The following is an 18,016-nucleotide window of genomic DNA, read 5'->3' as shown; positions in this document are numbered from 1 at the left end:
GACGTCCTGCGGTCATCTTCTCTCAATTCCCAGCTTCACCGGGCCCACTGCCTACGTGGCTTACAGCGACAAGCTGACTCGTACACCTGGAAGGCTCCTCCAGTCTGCCTGTCCACATGTTACAAACCTAGCTCCTCAAAACCTGCCTACCTTCCCAAAACTTTCCCAAGTGCAAGAGCCCATTTGCAGCACTCCCTTCTCCTACTTTTACGATATTATTTTTCTACACTGCAATTGAACAACTCATTAAATATTACCTGTATTCTGTATTATGCACATGCATACATGAGGGCTACTCCCTGGTGTTATTTTGTAACTGAGTTGGATTTGAACCCCACAGTCAGGTTACATACAAAAGAGAAAGACAGGTCCTCACCCTTCTTTCACGGTTAACAGCAGTTAATCAGAATAATAAACACCTGTCCTTCAGGAAATGTTATCACTAAATCCTTACAAAGAGGGAAAAAAAGTAAGACAGGTGTATATACAACTTTCATAAAAGGTGAGATAGAACCCACACAAATAACCCACCGATCACTAACGCCAGGCCCTGTGTTCTGGGGACAGAGCACCACAGACACTCTCCTGCGGCGTCTCACACACGTCATTACCACCAGGAACCAGAGACGTTACCAGGGCACAGCTGAGAGCACCAGATCTATGCCCTAACTCAAGACTCTGGAAGTGTTTAATTCTGTATCTGGCATTGCAGAAAAGCCTCACTACTCCTCAGCAATATTCTATAAAATATCACCTGAGAGGACAGCATCCAAAATAGTTTAGATTCGTGGGCCCTGAGTCCCAAAGATGCTGGGGAAGTGCGCATTCCACATTTGGACTCAAACTTACCCCCTTTTTTCCCCTTTCAGTTGCCAACATCCATACTCGCTGCTGATTGCCAGCTCCTGCTCCTTGCAGCGGCCCAGCATGCTCTCTGCTGGCACCCAAATACCCCACACCACCAAACCCCACTGACTTCTGGAACTGTCCTAGAGGGGTAAGGCAAGTCCCGTATTTTGCTTCCTCTGTGCATGTACTTGTTACTCCTTTAAAAACACATACAATACAGCACATTTTTAAAGGGGCTCTGGGGAGGGAGGTAATATTCCTATTTTATACCCTATGGGATATAAAATATTGATAGCTTTTAAAAACGGGATTCTCCTTACCCCTACAGGCCCTCTCCCGGCTTCAGATAGATGTTGTGGTGGCTGTGATGCCACCGGCAGAGAGCATGCTGGGGGGTCACACAAAGCAGGAGTTGGAGATCTGCAGCAGGCCTGGGAGTTGTGGACCTAAAAAAGAAAAGAGCTTTCAGTTAGCATGCCCAACGTCCCCTCCGGCCCTGGTTACTAGGGGCACGCAGCACACAAGCAGGAATCTGCACCACCTTTTAGCAGATGGCCTCTCAGAGAATTTATTCTACTGCTGAAGTTAGCCTTTGTGCGTCAATCAGAGCTGTTTCCTTGTTTCAGTAAGAACAAACCTATGACCCTTCTGGCTCCACAATGGAATCTGGGTCCTGATGAAAAGCAGTATGGTGTGTGCCCCCAAAATAACCAAGTTAAGATGCGACACAGTGCCAAAGCACAGTGACAATGGCATGCTTTGCTTAGATTAAAAACAAAAAAGCAACGGTGTCAGATAAACACAACTATAAAATGAACCACAAGTGGACAAACTGAGCTTTCAGAAGAGTTTCCAATGTGAGATGCTAGGGGCATAAGACAGATACTTAATAAGGAAATATTCAAGACATTAGCGGGTCAAAGAAAGACCTTATGATTCTCAAAGTCCTGGTTTAATTTTATAAAGCTAAAAGTAAAAGACAAAGGCTTAATACTAGAAGGAAAAAAGACACGATTCAAATGAGCTTTAATTTTCTCACAAACGCCCACCTGAACAAAACGTAAAGCTCAAAACAGGCATTATTTCTTTTAGGGGCAAAACCAGTCTGGTATGTATCACGCATCTATTTTATTTTTCTTTTAAACTTTAAAGACATTTAAAAGCAGCGGCCAATTATAGAGCAACTCCTGAAAGTCAGCACCGTCCTTGTGAGCATCAAAAAAAGACACCTCAAATAAAAGTTGGAGCGTGTTCCCTTTCAAATATTCTAGAGAGTACATAACACTTCCCAAAAACTAATCAATCCAATTTTGTGTGGTTTTAAATGAACTAAAAACTCCATAAAATCAGATACTTATATAAGAATCTCTGCTCTTAAAGGTGTTTAAAAGTGACAGATAAACTTTTTGATATTAAACCATTTTTAGGGAGCCTTATTACATTCAATTCTTTAGAATCACTAACAACCTCCTGTTTTTCTATGTCTCCTTGAAAACAAACAAGAACATGAATCCCAAGAAAATAAGCCAATACTGGGAACGTGTTCATCATGATGGTTTTCTTTCCTTTTGGCCCAGCTCGCGCTCTAGAGTACGCCGGGCACCGCACAGGACACTCGCGCGCGTCAGTCTCCGGCTCCCGCGGCCTCACGGGATGACGCCAACATCGTTGGCGACGTGACCTTCCCTACCACACCCCCCCTCCTCCCCATACCGGCTCTGCAGACAAATCAAAAGTTCAGCTGTGTATCAGAATGTACAATATACTCAATACTTTGTACCATAATCATCCAATAAAAATGAATTGCTCGTTAACCGTTTGCACTAGAATTCATTAATCAATCAGATCATGCAAATCCTTATTCATTCAAATTCAGAGTTTTAAATCAAGTCGACACCTAGTAAGGCATTTCAAAGCACCTTGGCATTATTTTAAATATGCGAAAGTTCAAATAATTATTAAAACATTTTAAATATTAAAAAATACATTTTAAAGCATATCACTGTTCTTATTTACGAATCAGAAAACATAGACAGTATCTGTTTCCCTGATTTTCTTCCGTTCTTCTAATGGGTTTTACTTGTCCAGTTCTAAGGAATCACGTTTGAATAGTAAGACTTGACCAATATTCTTGCACAGCAGCTCTCTGCAATATCAAATTATCTCGAACTTTCTTAGGCTCCTTTTTAAGAAAAGATGAGAATGCCTAAAGTTTTCCACATTGAAAACATTTCACATAGAACATTAAACATTTTTAGATACATATTTTATAGAATAGTAAAATTAAAACTCTTTTCTTAGTTCTAAAATCCAAATAAACCAGGAGAAAATGAATTACCCAACTTTACAATAATTGTGAACCATTAAAACTTTAAATCCCATGTATCCTATAATGACTGTCGGTCATGAGAGAAAACAGCCTGCCGAGAAGCTGAGAAAATGGGGCCAATAAAGTGCTATGAGATTATTTATTCCCAAAGCTTCACTGTGATCTTCACTTATGTGAATACTATCCGCTCCATTCATAAGCTGACATTCATATCCTGCAAAAAGGTGATGGTGATTCAAAGTAACTTTCAACAAGATTACCCCATAATTGCCAGGAGAAATATCTAACAACATTTTGTCCATTAAACTTGGGGCTAAGGATTTCATCCCCCCTCTTGCTTCTTAAAGGATTAAATAAAATTTTAAGCCTCACATTTACATGTGAAAAGGACATTTGGTCTCACCACATATATTTATTATTCCCGGCTTACTCCAAACAAACAGCGGGGAGTAAGTCCAATACCCCTTTATAGTTTATTATAATGCTTATAGATAGCAACTAAGCAACCATGGCCTTTACTTTAAACAAAAGGAGATAAAAGGTGTGGCCTTCAGAAGCACCAAATCAAGAATGTGTACCTTTTCTTGACTTAGAAATCACCATGTAAGAAGAGTGGGGCCACACTGACTCACTCCTAACACGTGAGAACAGCTAAACTAGCAGACAGGAACAACTCCTCTGAAAGAATTATTTCAACTGTACCTTCCACTATGTCTCTAAGTAATATTTAATTCTTCACTCTACAAACTAAAAACAGTTGATAATTTCATGGGTCTCACTTCATTATCCAACACTACCCTCCAAGTCACAAAAGCTGTGTGTGGGTGGTACTGACCTTTTCCTAGGAAATGAACTAGAAGGAGAAAAGGGAAGTACGGAGAAAAAGGTTCAGTTCTGCAGGCCTAACGTGAGAGACTATCAGGAAGAGAAAAACAGCCACTTTTTATACAAAAATGAACCATCACACCATAAGGCATTTTTCCTATCCACTGGCCTTCTCAGGAATGTTTATCTATAGACTAAGCCCTCATTTGTCTTTGCTAAAAGTCAGTAATATCAAAAATTCAAAATAGATTATGATGCCTAAAAAATATTATGACTTTGGCATTACTCATATAAATTTCCTTAAGAAAATAAGAAATTGAGTTTTAACATATTTTAAGAATAAATTATTTAAAAATACAAAATACAGGGCACCTGGGTGGCTCAGTGAGTTAAAGCCTCTGCCTTCAGCTCAGGTTATGATCGCAGGGTCTTGGGATCAAGCCCGGAATCGGGCTCTGTGCTCAGCAGGGAGCCTGCTTCCCCCTCTCTCTCTGCCTGCCTCTCTGCCTACTTGTGATCTTGGTCTGTCAAATAAGTAAATAAAATCTTTTTTAAAATAAATAAATAAAATACTACACACTGCAGGCTACCAAAATACTACATATTGTAAACTAAAGGTAAAGAAACAGGTCTTGGGGCCCCTGGGTGGCTCAGTGGGTTAAAGCCTCTGCCTTCGGCTCAGGTCATGATCCCAGGGTCCTGGGATCGAGCCCCGCATTGGGCTCTCTGCTCAGCAGGGAGCCTGCTTCCTCCTCTCTCTCTGCCTGCCTCTCTGCCCCCTTGTGATTTCTGTCTGTCAAATAAATAAATTAAAAAAAAAAAAAGAAACAGGTCTTTTTGGTTTGCTTAATAAACAGAAGGTAAATTTGTAGTTAATGCATCGTATCAAATTACTACTAAAGTTCTTCTAAAACTTCATGCAGTGAATTTTTTCCACTTAAATGTAATAAACATTTATTGTGGATGTTATATGGGCCAGGCAATGAGCTGAGCACACAGTATAAATCAATGAGTAACACAGGCATAGTGTCTGCCCCTACAAAAACTTAGATCTAGAGCACCAATGAAACATCAACCTTCCTACCATGTCATTCCATGGCCCAGGCACTATCACCCACTTTGTAGGCTTGATCTTTTCATCTAAAAACTGCCTACCTGCAAGGTAGGTTTACTTATACCCTAGCCTCATCTGTAAATAAAATGTTAGGAGAGCAACTCAAGAACAGACCAGCTGATGTCAAAGTCAAGCTCCCAACACATGCACTCTATATCCTACCATCTCTCCTCTCAGTCCCCGAGTAACATCTCAAATTCTGAAAGAGCCATACTCACACTAATGTAGACCTCCTGTCCCAAGCCCAGGAAAGTTAATACAAGATTTACCTAAAATGAATGCCCACTTCCTGAATGTCTATACAACATATATTCTGTGCTGAATGGTCACAGCAGCCAAGGCGGGATTAAATAATTGCGGCATGTGATACAGGAATGATAATTAACTCGTGTGTACACACAGAAGTGTGTACACAGTGCATATTAACAAACGATCCCATATCCCCTAGTGTTATCTATGTAAACGTCTCTAACCAAAAATGAGAAGATAAAATTACTTATCCTCAGTAAGTTTTCACTTTAAAGATGGAAGAGCACCTTCTTGCTTTTAATCTACTTTCAGAGAAACTTGATTTGGGGGAGAGGGGCCAGCATCAGCAGCACATGGAAGCTGCAAGGGAGCTAATTTCTCTGCAGCCCCTCTCTGTTGTACTGTGGCAATCAACTTTTGGGTAGGGTTATAGATGCAGACCGGGAATCCAAAATTCCAAAATGTTCCTCCCTTGGCTGCTCACATTTGACAATGAAACCAAGAGGGAGATGGTGTTCAATCTTGAATAACATGACCCCCATGTTCACAGCAGTACTAGAGATGTGCCTCCGTCAAGGTAACTAGTGGTACTATGCAGTCTCAGCTACCCCACATTCACAACCAACACTTAACAATGTATACTGTCAGGGACATAAATGATACAAAAGCACAGTCATCCATGCAGAGTCCTAACAACTCACTGAGCCCTGAACAGTCAACTAAAATACCATAATATCCCTAATGATATATCCCCAACTTCAGGGAATCTCTAAGATCAGGTTTAATTTTAACCACAACTTTTCCACTTTTAATAAACCAAACTGGAGCCAAGATGAATGGTATTTGCTCAAAATAATATTTGTAATAATTACATACCCAACCTAGAAATTCATTTCATGCAACAGTTAAAGAATCAATAACTCTAGGAAACCAAAATCTTATTTTTTTTCTATTGTATGAATGATTGGGAATCCACAAAGAATGCCCATGTAGAATATTAAAAGGAAGGGCGTCAATTACTTATCTGTGACTGAAGAATTAGATATGAAGTACTACTACCAGAGCCAAACAAGGTACTCCTCGGTGTTTTACTGCATGAAAATCACTAAACAATCTTGCAAAAAGCATTTTCAGAGTTTACGATTATTTCCAGAGAGCAAATTCACTCCATTATATGCTGAAGGCCTAGATTTCTATAAAAATGGAAGTTTACTGATATTTTACAGTAAAAGCAAGAAAGAAATCTTTCTTTTGGGACAAAAGGTGAATGGCTTCCTTCACATTGATCCTACTCAGAGTGTTCTCCAAAGAGAATGGACAGACATCCAGTAATGCCACAGATGTCTGTCCCATTAGAAACTAAGGTCACTGAGGGAAGAAACTTTACCCTGCAGACTTCAGGTTCTTCCAAGGTGCTGCACCCAACAAAGCACACAGAGTAGGCTTTTGTTAAATGCTTACAGAATACGCTGATTAGGGGCGCCTGGGTGGCTCAGTGGGTTAAGCCTCTGCCTTCAGCTCAGGTAATGGTCTCAGGATCCTGGGATCGAGGCCTGCATCCGGCTCTCTGCTCAGTGGGGAGCCTGCCACCCCCTCTCGCTTTGCCTGCCTCTCTCTGTGTCAAATAAATAAATAAAATATTTTTTTAAAAAAAAACAAAAACAAACAGAAAAAGACAATGATTACCACCAAAAACATTCCTCACTGCACTCAGGAATATATTGCTCCTTGGTGATACAGTGATTCCGACTCACTCAGAAAGAGGACTCCGAAAGTAAATTAAGTCACACCACACACTGATCTGGGAAAGCTAAGGGAGAGCAGCAGAGGAAACGGTTGAAGACATTATATGAGCCCCTTTCAGTTAATTAATGGAGATCCACTCAAGCTGGCCCAAGAAGAGAGGCCTTTACTGAGCAGAAACAAGGATAATCCAAGAATCCCAAGGGAAGAAGCATTAACACAGCAGGCTCCCGAGACCTCAGGGAGAAGGCATGCCCTCGTTCCTGCTGGCCTTCTACTGCTCTCTGCACAGATGCTCTGATCCTCTGCTCTTCCTGGCTTCCTGCCCTGTAACACCAGCTTGCCTGTGACCTGTTTACACTTGCCAACGCTCTCTGCACTGAGACTGAGGCGACCCTTGATTCATCCTTCCGGCTTTCCCCCTCAGCTAACTGCTTCAGTCTCTCAGTTCTCTTTTCAAGAAAAGCCACAAAGATCAGAGATGGCCATTCCATATTACTACTCTTTCAAAAAGATAAAGATTTTGCCGGCTGCCTTATTATTTAGTTCAGAAGCCTAAGGTACAAAGCTGCCTTATTTAATTGACGATCCCTCCTTATTCCTACTCCTAAGCATACACTATCCATAATCCCACCTCACCTCTCCTGTCTCTTGAACCCCTGCTTTGACAACCTGTGCCATAGATACTTCTGTCATCGTAGTCAAACAAATCCAGTTTGGTCTCCTAGTCTGTAAAAAGCCTGATGAAATTAACACTCCCTAAAAGGATGAAAGCTTCCTAACAGAACATATAATTTGCTTCCTGTGAAAATGCTACTTTCAAAAGCAGCCTCTGCTCTGCCAGGAGCTCAGTCACTTTGCTCCACCACAGCTTCTGCCTATGCCTGTGAAAGTGCGGGCTCTAAACACATCTACCCATGTACGGTGACTGTGGCCTTACATATTTCGATGGTTAAATGTTAACAAAGCAGAAGCCGTGGATCCCATTCCCATAGGCAAGATGACCAAATAAACAATCATCCACAACAAGGATAACTTTGAAAGCAAAAGGGGACACTGTGTAACAGTTTGCCAGGTTTAGTATAATCCTGCACACACAGACAACTATATTCCAAATCACGGACTCTGACTCTATGGGATGTACATAGTAGCAGAGCCCAGAAGACAACCCAGGTTCCCCCATAAAATCCGAAGACCCTTCTTATCTCTCATGGAACTAGTTCCTGAAATGTTACCCAGGGTCCTCAGTTCAACAAATTGGCATTATGCTAGTTTGGGTTACTGGTCATAGATGTTTCCTTAATGCCCGCTTCTCAATTCCTTAACTTCCATCGTGTCTAACACTATAATCTTACTTAATATGTACCATAAGGGCATTTGCCCAGTTTTTACAGTCCCAAATATACCATATGTTCAAAAACTCACCAAGGTAAGGGGTCATTCTAATTCATGGTGTAAACAAAGGAACACAGCTCTCCGTTACAACCCCAAACCAAAAAAGCTTAAAAAGATATATAATTAGTCAACAACATTTCAAAGCTATTGGGTTTTTGTTTTCTACTGTTCCACTTGCCATGCATGGTATCTGCTGTGGGCAAAACCAACTCCAATTTCTTCTTTTTTAAAATCTTGCAGAGAAACTAAGTATATTTCCTTCTGTTCATCTTTTCCCCTTATAGCCTGGTATGCTGAAGGGAAAAAAAGCTATGATTATTCTCATCTATTAAGCTATCTTTTTGTAAGTAAAAATGCAATCAAGAAAAGAAGAAAGTGGGTATCCAGACAATAACTGCATTCTTTCTTCAGTAAATATTCTTACACAATAACTACAAGCATGTGCTGAATACAGAACTCAACAAAAACAAGAGACATAGCAGTGTGCAACTTACATACCATGCCCACTCCCCACACTGTATTTGCAGACAGCTTTAATGTGTTGTACCAGACCAATACTGACAAAAGAAGCTTCAGCTTTTATTGCTGTTAATACACTGAGCAATTACTGTAACTCAGCAGGAACCTCTGCCCCAAACAGCAACTATCACATTGTAATCAGCATTTCATAAGAGAAGCTGTTCAAACATGAAGGTACCTGCTAATGTGCTAAAATTGTACAAAAAGGGGTCTGAATCTAATAGGTTTGAAAAAAAAAAATCTTTGCAATTTTATTTGACAACTACATCTTTTCCATGGTGCACTGGTATTATGTTTGGTTTAAAAAAAAAAAACCACACACACAAAAAGGATAAGCAGGGACAGAGAAGTAGCAGTTCTGCAAGCAAAAGAAAATTCATCAGGAAGCAAAACCACTGCCCAGATTTTGAGATGTCAGTGCAGCATCTGCAAAAAAACATCTTTGGAAAAAAATATTTAATAAATAGCAAAGACCTCTAAAAATGGCAAAACTTCATGTTGACATAAAATGGGAACAGAAAGCATTTGATATACAAAATTACACGGCAAGACCTCCTTGTAAAACAAGCAGGGAACTTAAAAGCAGCCTACCAAGAATAAATAAATCTTAGAAGTAAATGGTACTTTTGACTCTCTTTTCAAACAGTAAGCATGTGTTACTTAATGCAACAAAACTTTAGTAAGAAAAAATAAGTGGCATGCAATTTTTTTGAACTAGCTAAGTCGGAATATACTAATTGGGTATTTGGGGTCATTAAAAATGATAAAAAGAAACAAAGGAGATGCAGAATTAAAGATCTCTCCCTACTACATTACCTTTCTTTAGACTGAAGTATCACATACAGAATGTGAGAATACAGATTTTGTCAAGTTACAAAGGGTTTTGGAAAAAAACATTCACAGAGACTTATACATACCTCTACGGAGCTAAAGAATTGGGATTTCTCTATACCTAAGAAGGGAGAGAGTAGTTCACAACCTTCAAGTACAAAGATCCCTTTTTAATGTTTCAAAAGATCCCCCAAATGGCAGTACTCTGATAGTATTTCACACAGCAGTTATTTGAGGAAAATATGTAATAAGCTGATTCTTAACTGTATACTGTCATTAAATATTAAGTGAATTTTTTAAAGCACACCAGCATATTAATATATTTGAAAAGTAGTTGTACAAACACAGGAGAGGCATATTTTAAACTGAGAATGTTTATTTGCAGACCTTTGTAAAATCTCTATAGATATCCAGGGATCCAAAGTCCCAAGTGTGGGAATCACCAGTCTAAAACCCAGAGATTGCCTCAGGGGCAGTATCAACACCTCTAAACTTGGGGCAGGTTTGTAATAAGAAAGTACAGTAGCCATGCTATCCCCAAGCCAGAGTTCCTTTCCCCAAACTCCATCACCAGGTGACCCCAAGATACACTCCAAACTCACTAAAATCTCTAAGGAAATGATAGTTGCCACCAAAAACTAGTCTCTGGTGCGTTAATATTCTTTTTTTCCAACTCACCACCAATTCCCAAATCTACTTTACTTCAGGCTCTTCACGATGGCTGAGAAGAAACAAACTACTTCAGAAACTCAAGAAAATCTCTGAAATTATTGTCAAAACAACTGCTAGAGAATGAAAACTTTGGGAACATGGATCACAGTACAAGCTTTGGAAGTGTTACAAAACCAGAAGGATGAAACAGCCTTACACGTGTGGTGCAGCTGCCAGGCAGTGAGCACTCGGAAGTGGCCTGGTTATCAAGTCCACAACCAGCAAGAAGCAACTGAGAGAGACAGCCAATGCAACTGGAAAAAAAGAAGGCACAGAGGAGAATCAACAGCACATTTAAAAATGCTTACCAGTTTGAAGTCTTGAATGCTACAGATGAAATACGGCGTGTTTGGCCTCCGACTCTCGATATACACACAGTCTTTAAAAGAAAAAGAAATTTTAAAACAATGATATTTATCATTAAGGGAACAAAGACAGGGCCCATAAAGCCACTGCATAAACACACACATGGCAAAGTACATATCTTTTATAGAAAATTTTTTTCAAAGATGAATCATAAATTACAAGTAAGTTTAAGCTAAGAGGAAAACAGCCCTTGGGGTTCTTATCGACCACTTTTCTGATAATTTAAAGAACCTGATAAAGCCTCAATTATTGTTTCCAAGGTGCCTGAAGACGGGGGAGAAAGAAACAGGATTAACCATTTTATGAGGAAGAAAATCCAACCAAGCGAATTACTTGATCACAGCTACACAAGACAAAATCTTGAATGTCTTATTCAGAAAGATAGTACCATGTCTTCACAAAGAGACATGGTTTGCCAAGTGCTTCTTTGTTTTCAGTAAACAATTTGTGAGGAAATACATGAAAGATATAAACACGACTGGCTTGAACATACTGTTACAATGACCTGTGCACCTAAACCAAGAAAAAGAAAGAAATCTAACCAGTTGTGGATAATTTACTATTAAATTTCAACTTAAAACACTTTGTATGTTTTCTAATTATAAAGAAAACCAAGGCACCCTATCAGAGAAGGGATGGCAGTAAACCAAACCACACTTTCCTCAAGGGATTAAGAGCGCTTTCTTAAATTACATTTGACATAGCAATGGTTGGGTAATTATGTCTAACATTCTCCACAGCTGGAGTCTAAAGGGCTGCTCTTAAAATGGCAGGTTGAGATACCTTTTTTTTTTTTAAAGAAGCAATGATTTAAGAGAAGCAGTGGCTTTAAAGGGATTTTAAACACTCTCCACAAGGCAACCCAAGATCATCATAAAGCTTAAGATAGGATCCTCTAAGTATTATTTACTGAGAAACTAAAGGCATCTGTGGTCAATCAAATTTCTAAGGATAATAAACATAATACCCACATTCAAAATACCATTTGTTTTATCCCTCCTCGTGACCCTTCATGATAAGTGAATCTCAGAATAACTCAGATGCATAAGAATACGAGCAGATTCCTCTACTGCCTTATGTTAAACACACAGAGCCAAGAAAAAGAAAAGGAGCAGAAATTGGAGCCGTCCATCCCATGGACAGTCCAGTACCACCACAAGCACTAGCTGAGGCCACTAAGAGGTGGATCATGAAGAAAGCCCTCACCAAGGACACTTCCTTCCAAGAAACTTTCTGAAAGACATCAGGATTTCTGTAGCCCAAAGTCAGAAAAAGAAGAAATGTGAATGCCAATCATCTAGGCATTCAGAATGTCCCGACTGATTTCTCTACTCAGATGGAGACGCAACAACAAAGATTTGATCCCTGAATCCATGCACAACAGTAGCTCAGGAATAAAATGCTGACTGAACTTTCTATTTTGTTCCAGGGTCCAGGATGCTAAATAACTCCGCTTAACATTCAAGCAATATCCATTTAACATGCCAATCATCTCAAGAACAAGAGAGCTCTTCCTACTTGGGTAGATATCTGTCTTCTTATCCCTAATTTGGTATTCAACTAAAAACATTCCCTACATAAAAAACTGCAGTTCCAATCTGCATAATTTTGGAACAACCCAAGATTCTTAATTTCTGTGTCCCAATCCCTAATGTACAGAATACCAGTATTTCTTATCTCTGGATATCAATTTTTTACCTGCCTCACTCAACCTGAACACAAATCACAGTCTAGAGGCCTTCTTCTTCCTATCACCTCCTACAGAGAGCTTTTTCTTCTAAATCTCTTAACACTGTCATACCGGGCTATACACTCACTGACTTCAACACAAATGGGTCACTTCCCGACTGATGACTTCCGCTTCCTTAAAGTCCATGGGACCAAAATGTGCAGCACACAAAGGTCTGGTCCTGCACCCCATCTCAACCTCCACTGAGCTACAGCATCCAAAATTCCACCACCCTGTCCATGCCAAACCCTCTTAATTCCTTCCATTCCACCAGCACCTATTTTATCATCAGTTAGCTCCAGGGCCAGTAAATTCTCATGGGTTCTCTGAAAAGAAATGGCAACATCTTCCTTAAAAAAGCTTTAAGTATACTTTTCATAATCCATAGAATCATTAGAACTATAAACCTTCTAACTCTGAGGATTAAAATATCTAGTCACTTGAATACAAAAAAAACTTTCCAGAAAAGGATTCTCACTGCAAAGTTACATCAGGAAAATAATTATCTATAAATATACCTGGATGTAACACTCTCAGAGAGGGAGGAAAGAACTATACTGGGACGTGGAGGACGACCCCTGGTATCCTTGTGCCTAAAAGCTTCTTGGCAGTGTTGGAGGCAGACTCTCACCTGCTGGCCGGAGAAACGCTGCCATTAGGAATAAGGTGGTGTGAAAAAGAACCCTGAACTTGACAGATGGAATTACTACATTTACTTATTAATGCCTTGTTAAGAGATAAAAAGTCACCTCTTTTTGTTTAAAAAGCTACTATGTCAGCTACTGACAAAAAAAGCTACTACAAAAAAAAGCTACTATTGATCCTAATTCATATGTAAGAGACTAATAATAATCTGTAAAACAGGTCACTGTATCAAGTGATCTCTATCAGTATCTGGAAACTCATACATGAAAAAGATAAGCTCACTTCATAATTAAATGACAAAATTTAAGTTTATTTTATGTAAGTAGTCCTTAAACACAGAATCACTAAGATCAGGGGAAATATAAATTAAAGTTTTTCACAATGTATAACTTGCCAAAGAAATGGGGAAAAATACATTGTTTTGACCTGACTTTTTAAATTCATTTTAAAACTAAAAGCATGAAAAATTATTGTAGAGTCAAATTTTTATTACCCTCCCATAAAAATTAGAGTGATCCAACTGTACATCCTAAGCGACAATCTGGAATTAAAGTCTCATGGGGAAAAAAAATCTACTTATTATTACTCTTAGTGATTTTCAAAACAAGGTTAAATAAGGCCAAATACTCACAAGAAATATTTCCCTCTTGTCTCATTAAAGAAGCAGCTATTTAAGAAAATAATTTCATATAGGTGTTTATGGTGAGCACAAAACTAAAGTGATATAATTTGGCAAGGGCAAGAGGAGAACGTAAGTCAAGAGCAATGTTAAAATTTCAGTTGGAATATATGCCCAGCAATCTTTTAAAGCCAAAATGATTTGCCAAGAATTTTCATGCAATTTATAAGTGCATAGATCGTCTGAGGCTGGTTAGAAAATTGGTTTCAGTCAGTTGGATCAATGATCTTCAACCTGAAAATCTCCCATAGCTGACACAAGTACTACAGACACCTTTTTTCTTAGAAAGAAAGGAAAAGCAAAGCAAGCAAGCCCCCCTTTTGTTAAACAAAGCCAGCAGTTCTGAAAAAACTGAGCAAAGCTGAAGTAATCCATTAAGAGCATGATGCACATTTTCAAAATTACCCATACAAAAATGCGTATTTACCAGATTGAGCAAATGGCTGCTGCAGGGCAAATACACGTATTTTTTTAATCTTAAAATAAGCAAGCCTGAAATACACCAGAGAAATGAGTGAGGCTGTTACCATCGATATCAATTATTTCAAACAATACATGATAACTCCTTTTTTTCTTTACTAGGGGTGTCTGGAAATAAAACCACGGGTCTAGGTTGAGACCTGTTCTCTAACATCGAGCCTCTGCCAAGGAACGGATCACACGATTAAGCGACCTCAAATCCTGTATCCATGCTCCGTGCAGTGATATTGAACAGGGGTGTTTCTGGCTGTTTCTCACAACCTCAACATAGCTTTGCGTCCAAGGATCTTTTGTGCCATCCGCAAACAAGAGAGCATATGCTAAGCTGGGGAACGAAGTCAGCCAAAACATGAAGGCAGATTCTTAAGGCAAAGAAAGCCCTCTCTGCTTTTCAATCCTCAGCAAATCAGCAGGTTTATGTAAATAGAGCAAGAGCATGGTCCTCTCAAGGGTACAAACCACAGCCTGAAGCATCAGGCAGTTTGTCATCCTGAAACACAAAGAATTGTCAGCATCCTTCCTGACAGCCTCCTCCCAGAGCACAGTGGACACCTACCTCACCAACTAATTGAGCAAGCAGCGCTGTGAGCCCAGCATTAAAGCTGCGGTCACAATGTGCAGGCAAGGCTCAGCCTGTGCTGAGCTCTGTCCTTTAAAGAATCTCCCTCCTGTTAATGCGTATCTGCCCCCTTAATCTTTGAAATACCCTCTCATCCCTTTGCAAGGCATGACAGTGCCACCGTAATATAATTTCCAAGAGAAAACCTTCTACTTGTTTTAAAAAAGAGAGAAGAAAAGAAGAGGAGCAGCATGCACAGACAGGTTTTCTCACAAACACACTTCCCGGAGACACGCAGTGTGGCACAGTGGTGGACAGAAAAGCTGACTCTCAGGACTGCTCCGTCCTTCCGTGCTCCATTTCCCTTACACAGGATTCCTCCACCCTGGACACCGAACCTTCCAGTGAGGTGTCAGCCGACTGGTCTAATATTACAGGGTCAAAAGTCCACAAGTATCTCACTAGTTAATATGGGTGTTTCCAAACGTCCAACATGCAAAAAGGTACAGAACTACGCACACATGTAAGAAACAACGCTGAAATCCCAACCCGCACCGCATGGCCTCCAGCGGAGCAGCCTCTCCCCTCGCCAGCAGCCTCCCCACTGAGCACCACCAAATCCATCACCATTCCTCACCTCTGTAACAAGACACTCCACTCCACAGTAAACACTCAAGAACTATACAAGGAGCAAATGACCTGAACAAAAATGTAAAAACAGAAAAGCACTTATATGAGATCCCATTAAAAATGCTGTTGTGTAACATCAATGTGAACATAAATGTTATTTTCTAATAAATACTTCTTTAAGGACTAACTCAATTGCAAGATGGTCTACTTCTAGTTTTCTACTAGATTCTTTTGCAGGGATGGGATATACCCACATCACGTAGGAACTGCGGAGAAGTAAAAAGGGAAAAGGAAACAAAAACTGGGAAAATTGCACCTCAGTAAGTGAAATCCTCTCAGTTTTTACCTCCATCCTGTGTTCTAAGCCTGAAAACTGGCACCAAACCAGCTTGCTACACCTTAACGAGTCTAAAGCCAGTGGGGAAAATATCGGAGGTAACACATCCTTGGTCCCTTCCTTTTTAAACTTCATGAAAATTAAATCCCACATATTCCAATGTCTACAGATTACCACCTAGCACTACAAAGCGAGCTTTTATCTGAAGACAGAAAGTTGTGTACTTCCAGCAAACATTCATCTGAGGATAAACCTCAATGCTAACAGGAAATTAAATGATGAGAAAAACCAGCTGGAAGGCTGTTTCAATTTCCCACCTTCCCCTTTCCTCCTCTAGAAGTTAAAAAATCTTCTAGTACATCAAAAGCTTAAAGACTGATCCCAAACAGTCACATTTCTAACTTGAAGAAGTGATCCTGGTATTTTGGAGTAACGGCTGCGGCCAGACCCCACCCCACGTCTCAAATCAATCATTTGTTGCACAGACTAGAGAACTCTGCCCTGCCAGCAGCAGCAATCTTACCAGTTACATGGATACGCTAAGTATTGGCCCTAGTTTGACACTCTTACTCAAGCAAAGAGTGTCTGAAGCCCTCTCACCACCATTTCCTTCTGCAAGTGTTCCTTAAAAAGCCCTCCTTGTGATCCACACTGAATCCCAACTGCGAAAAAGACCCAAGCCAGCTGAACATCCAAACTCCAGTTAAGTGATGTGGATCTCTCCTACAGTTTCTAATGACTGTTTGTGTGGAGCTTTTGTACCATAAGAGAACACCCAGAATCTAGCTGGCAGGAAGATCTATTTTACAAATCAGTGGTGGCCACGTGCCCCATGGAAGCAAAAGGCATTAGAGACACAAGGTGTTAGGGCATGAGAGACACGGGGAAGAGGCATTTCCAGCCTGCTCGCACTCTTGCTGCCCCACTGCACCTACCTTTCTAGTGCTTGGGAAGGTGGGTAACAACCCTACCCCCAAATCAGTGGGTCCTATCTAAAACATGAATTCTCAGGGCGCCTGGGTGGGTCAGTTGTTAAGCGTCTGCCTTAGGCTCAGGTGATGATCTCAGGGTCCTGGGGTTGAGCCCCACATCAGGCTCTCTGCTCAGCGGGAAGCCTGCTTCTTCCTCTCCCACTCCCCCTGCTTGTGTTCCCTCTCTCACTGTGTCTCTCTATGTCAAAAAAAAAAAAAAAAAAAAAGGTTAATTCTGCGATAAAATCCCTATTAAGTTGAGGCTGACTGATTGTTAATGAAAAACAATAGGTCCTCACCGCAATGATTACAACTGCAGCACGGCTAAATATGTACATTTAGGAAACCAACTCGAATAGAATTCAAACACTTCTAGGAACGCTCTGCCCAGTAATCGTAGGAAAAAAATAACCAGCAACAGGATCAAGTGAAGCTTCCACTCTCCCGATATGGCTGACAACAAACAAATCGCTGGTCTGATCTTCTGGTGTCACATCCCGCAGAGCAGATTTCAAGCAACACTGCTTGTTCCTACTCAGAAAACAATGTGCTGGGAGCCTGGGCTTTACAACAAATGGTTCAACCAATGTGCAGTGCTCACTGGAAATACACAGGAGAATTCTGACGCCTGGGCTATAATTCTTATTTGGCAAATGATTTTATTATAAACTGGTATCATAGTGAATTCATTTTCTTTACAGGTTTTCTGCTAGTGTTTAATGGACTGTCAGGATAATTTAGATTTCATCTATTTAAACTCATTCAAGCCTGGCTCCTGATTGTACAGTAAATGGAACATATTTCTATTCACGGAAATTAATGACAGTTAATTGTAGTCTGCAGTTCTCAATTTTCTAAAAGCAACTGTTCCACAGCTGAAGCACCAAGCTACAGAATTTCCCACACCAATTGTTTTTTGTATTTTATAGGCTTCCCCATCTTGTAAGTCTTTCTTGTAAGACTACTGTATACATTCATATAACATTTCAACCCATTCAAATATTTATTATCAGCTTTTTAGAAAGAGGACTTAAATATAACTAAAGGCTGGGAAA

At 40.1% G+C, this 18,016-nt stretch overlaps 1 protein-coding gene across 4 annotated transcripts in view; it reads right to left on the bottom strand.

Moving 5' to 3' along the window:
* Nucleotides 1-18,016, bottom strand: part of RERE (arginine-glutamic acid dipeptide repeats) — a 425,011-nt gene that overhangs the window by 215,758 nt on the left and 191,237 nt on the right. For 3 of the 4 annotated variants that reach the window (XM_032360657.1, XM_032360659.1, XM_032360658.1), the window contains exons 3-4: nt 10,874-10,944; nt 1,170-1,295 (exon numbers count right to left, since the gene is read on the bottom strand). In XM_032360657.1, the coding sequence (XP_032216548.1) occupies nt 1,170-1,295; nt 10,874-10,944 (197 nt within the window). The remainder of the gene's footprint in view (nt 1-1,169; nt 1,296-10,873; nt 10,945-18,016) is intronic. The other variant, XM_032360660.1, reaches the window with a different exon arrangement.

Source organism: Mustela erminea, chromosome 10 (assembly GCF_009829155.1).
Source record: "Mustela erminea isolate mMusErm1 chromosome 10, mMusErm1.Pri, whole genome shotgun sequence".
NCBI lineage: Eukaryota > Metazoa > Chordata > Mammalia > Carnivora > Mustelidae > Mustela > Mustela erminea.
This window is presented reverse-complemented; position numbering and strand designations above follow the sequence as displayed.